Below are 3950 nucleotides of genomic sequence, written 5' to 3' on the forward strand. Positions count from 1 at the left end.
TATGTGTGTGTGTGTGTGTGTGTATTCATACCTACATATACACACACATCATTATTACATCACATCATTTCAAGCTTTTGTATTCATATGAAGGTTTTCTTATGTGAATCTGTTTCTGCATTTAGCATCACATTGTTACACCTTTTCATTATTTTCATGAGAATTTCACCCAAATTGAAACACATTTTTTTTTTAAATTTCAGCCTTACATTTTCGGTGCCTTATTGAATCGAGAAGAATGCTACCAAAGTATACACACAGCAGGTTCTGCAGGCGGCTGGGCCTGTCCGGAACCATCTTCTGGATCCATTTCATCTTCGTCTTCCTCACCAGTGTCATCAGCAATATCCCAACCAAAGTCTTCTCCACACAAAAGACATATCCAGCGGAGTCAAACATTAAGATTTGATGAAAATGTTGCTTATGCTATTTCAGACAATGATAATCACTGCTGATGTCATCATGACAAACATTTCAAAAACAAAATCCCTTTTTTTTATTATTATAAAAAGTTGTGGGTGATGGTCAGGAATGGATATACATACAGAATTCATCTTAAACAAAAGTTATTCATCAAAATATTAACGTCATCTTTGGAGTTAAAGAGTTTTTTTTTTAAAAAGCAAATACTTACTGCATCGACAGAATCGCTAGAGCTTCGAGCAAATCGCTTTGTGGTATTTAGTTATGTCCCTTTATGTTCTGAGTTCCAATCCCACCAAGGTCATCTTTGCTGTTTATCCTTCCAGGGTCGATAAGATATAGTACCAGTCTTGTACTGGGGCTAAATATAATCAATTATGCCCACTCCTTGAGAATTATGACCTTGTGCCTATGTTTGAAACAAAAAGAAAAACAAAAATCAATATTTACATTACATTCTCTGTTTGATCTCCAATCATCACCAGGTGTCTTACTCCTGAACATGTACATAATACGAGCCCGAGTTTGAACTGGGAACTTTTATTTTTAAACTAAGGATTATGATGCTCTTATCCACTAGGCTGCTGAATCTGTTCTGCTATTATATATTTATGCTATAAATGACGATGATCAGATATCAAACTGATGAGTTATCAACTGATCTTATATTAAACTGATGTGATATCAACTGATCAGATATTAACTGATCACATATCAAACTGATCAGATATCAATTTGGTCTGCTACTATATACGTATACTATAATATGACACCTGATGACAATTGGATATCAAACTGTTCAGATATCAACTGATTGAATATCAATCTGGTCCGCTACTATATACATATCCTGATGATGATGATCGGATATTTCCTGAGTGGATATCAACAATTGAATACCAGTCTTGTCTGTTATTTTATGTGTGTGTGTGTGTGTGTGTCCTGTAATACAACACCTGATGACAATCAGATATCAAACTGATTGAAACATAATATAGATGTAAATATGTTGTTTTTTTTAATATTGCTGTCCAAAGATGGGGTTAAAAATAAGAAGTCTGTTACCTTAAACAACAACTTTTGGCTAAGCTATTTGTTTGTTTGTTTTTTTAGGTTTTTATTTGTTTATTTTAATTTCATACACATATATTTGTTTATACATACATGCAGCAAACAACATTTTCATACGAGAAATTCAAAAATCAAAATAAAACAAAAATAAATTAATTAAAAAATAAAAAATAAAGACAATATATATGAAGAGTAAAACAAATAAAAGAAAAGATAAACATGTGTTTACATGCTTAATATCAAATATGCATATAATTATAAATATTTTTTAATGAAAAACAAAAAGAACAAAAGACTCACTGAAATCAAATTCTATGTTGTATCAATCAGTAAAAAAAAAAAGAAAATGAAAACAAGAAAAAAAAAAGCAAATTACATGGTATTTATGTCGTAATCTGAATTTAGATCAAGTTTTGTATTTATTGTGTATATTTCATTCAGTTATTTGTATTGTCATCATCATCATCATCACTAATTATGATGATTGGTGGTAAGGCTCCAAACAGGCAAAATTTTTTTAGCTTACCAAATGAAATGCTGAGTGGCATTTCGTCCATCATTTCATTCTCAGTTCAAATCCAACCCAAGGTTGATAAGAACCAAGTGAGTTGCTGGGGTCGCTGTAATTCCACTTAAGCTCTCCCCTGAACTTACCAGCCTTCTGCCAAAAATTGACATTCTCACTGGTGGGACAGAATTGCCAGAATGTCAGACGAAATGCTTCTCCATCTTTACGTTCTGTGTTCAGATTCTGCTGAGGCCTACTTTACTTTTCATCCTTTTGGTGGGAAGAATGGGAACAGAATAAGTACCAGTTAAGCACTGGGGTCAAAGTAATTGACTAACCCCTCCCCCCATGATTTCAGGCCTTGTGAAACTATACGTTTTATTATTATTATTATCATCATCATCATATGGATTGGCAGAATCATTAGAGAGCTTTGCATCTCTTCTGGTTCTTTACATTTTGAGTTCAAATCTTGTGAGGGTCAACTTTGCTTTTTTTATTCTTTTGGTAAAAAAAAGTACCTGCTGACCTTGCGCCAAAAATCAGACACCACCACCATCATCGTCATTACAAACATTATCTATAATGTTATTCTATTTGCTACTGCAGTCATGTGTTCAAGCATTATGCTTTAAATGACCTCAAGTATGGAACCAAGTCAAAAACACAATCAAAATCTTTAACATGATGAAACAAGTTTGAATGTTATGCTTTTAACAATCTGCACTCTGGAATAAAATCGAAAGCGGAAATTTTTAACATACTAAAACAAAGAAGTTTAAAAGCATTTACGAAACATGAAATTCCAACAGACTCCCAAAAGTAATAATTATTATCATTATAGACGTTGCACAGTATACAATATCATGAGGTTGTCGATTGAAGATATTGTGTCTAGCGGGGGTTTGTACAGTTTGTCAAGTCACAACAAGGACCTCAGACAGACAATACTTTATGCATTACGCGTGCAGTTCCAAGAAAAGCCGACTTTTGCAATACACCTAGATTGTAGGGTATTTCTAAAGTTTTCAGATGTTTTTTCTCATATTGGCTGGTATTGAACCCAATGCTTCCATGACAATAGAGATAACCTTTATGTAAGACTCTCATAGCTGCCACATCTTAGCGATCTCAATTCTCAGCTCTCCATATTCATCAACCTTTTCTCTTTCTTTCATGATGATATGTTGATCTCCTGCCACTGCCGCGTCAATTATTAGGCACTCTTGTTTGTCCCTCCTAAAGGTTACTATATCTGGCCTTTGGTGCACTAATACCTTTTCTGTATGGAAGAGGATTTTTACCTTCCCCTTTTTCCAGTGTACCAAGAACCCGTAACCTCATATCCATACTTATGGCATAGTAGCCAGTGGAGATTTTGGGCTACCTTGTCATGTCTACACTTGTACTCTTTCTGCGCAAGACTTTCACAAGCACTAACAATATGAGTCACACTTTCGAACCCCTTCCCACACATTAATTATAATTTCGTCTCCCTTCCCACAAATTGATAACATTATTATTATCATTATTGTTATTTAGATATTATTTGGTTCAGTCTCATTGCATGGCACATTAGGCACATCTCTTCTAGTCTCAGACCAACTAAAGCTTTGTAAGTGGACGAGGAAGAAAGAAACTCTGAAAGAACCCTTTAGTGTGTGTGTATATATCATCATCATCGTTTAACGTCCGCTTTCCATGCTAGCATGGGTTGGACGATTTGACTGAGGACTGGCGAAACCGGATGGCAACACCAGGCTCCAATCTAATTTGGCAGAGTTTCTACAGCTGGATGCCCTTCCTAACGCCAACCACTCAGAGAGTGTAGTGGGTGCTTTTATGTGTCACCCGCACGAAAACGGCCACGCTCGAAATTGTGTCTTTTATGTACCACCCGCACAAGAGCCAGTCCAGGGGCACTGGCAACGATGTTATTTGGCTTGCC

At 35.3% G+C, this 3950-nt stretch overlaps 1 protein-coding gene and 1 long non-coding RNA gene across 13 annotated transcripts in view; one reads left to right on the top strand and one right to left on the bottom strand.

The window, feature by feature from the left end:
- Positions 1-1869, top strand: part of LOC106878525 (GRAM domain-containing protein 4) — a 176116-nt gene extending 174247 nt beyond the window's left edge. For 4 of the 5 annotated variants that reach the window (XM_052971959.1, XM_052971962.1, XM_052971963.1 and 1 more), the window contains one exon: positions 204-1869. In XM_052971959.1, the coding sequence (XP_052827919.1) occupies positions 204-455 (252 nt within the window). In that variant the 3' untranslated portion in view covers positions 456-1869. The remainder of the gene's footprint in view (positions 1-203) is intronic. The other variant, XM_052971961.1, reaches the window with a different exon arrangement.
- Positions 1-3950, bottom strand: part of LOC106877906 (uncharacterized) — a 158894-nt gene that overhangs the window by 141195 nt on the left and 13749 nt on the right. For all 8 annotated transcript variants that reach the window (XR_008265247.1, XR_008265245.1, XR_008265241.1 and 5 more), the window contains exon 4: positions 635-832. This is a non-coding gene — a long non-coding RNA (uncharacterized LOC106877906). The remainder of the gene's footprint in view (positions 1-634; positions 833-3950) is intronic.

The sequence above is a fragment of the Octopus bimaculoides genome, chromosome 11, assembly GCF_001194135.2.
Source record: "Octopus bimaculoides isolate UCB-OBI-ISO-001 chromosome 11, ASM119413v2, whole genome shotgun sequence".
NCBI lineage: Eukaryota > Metazoa > Mollusca > Cephalopoda > Octopoda > Octopodidae > Octopus > Octopus bimaculoides.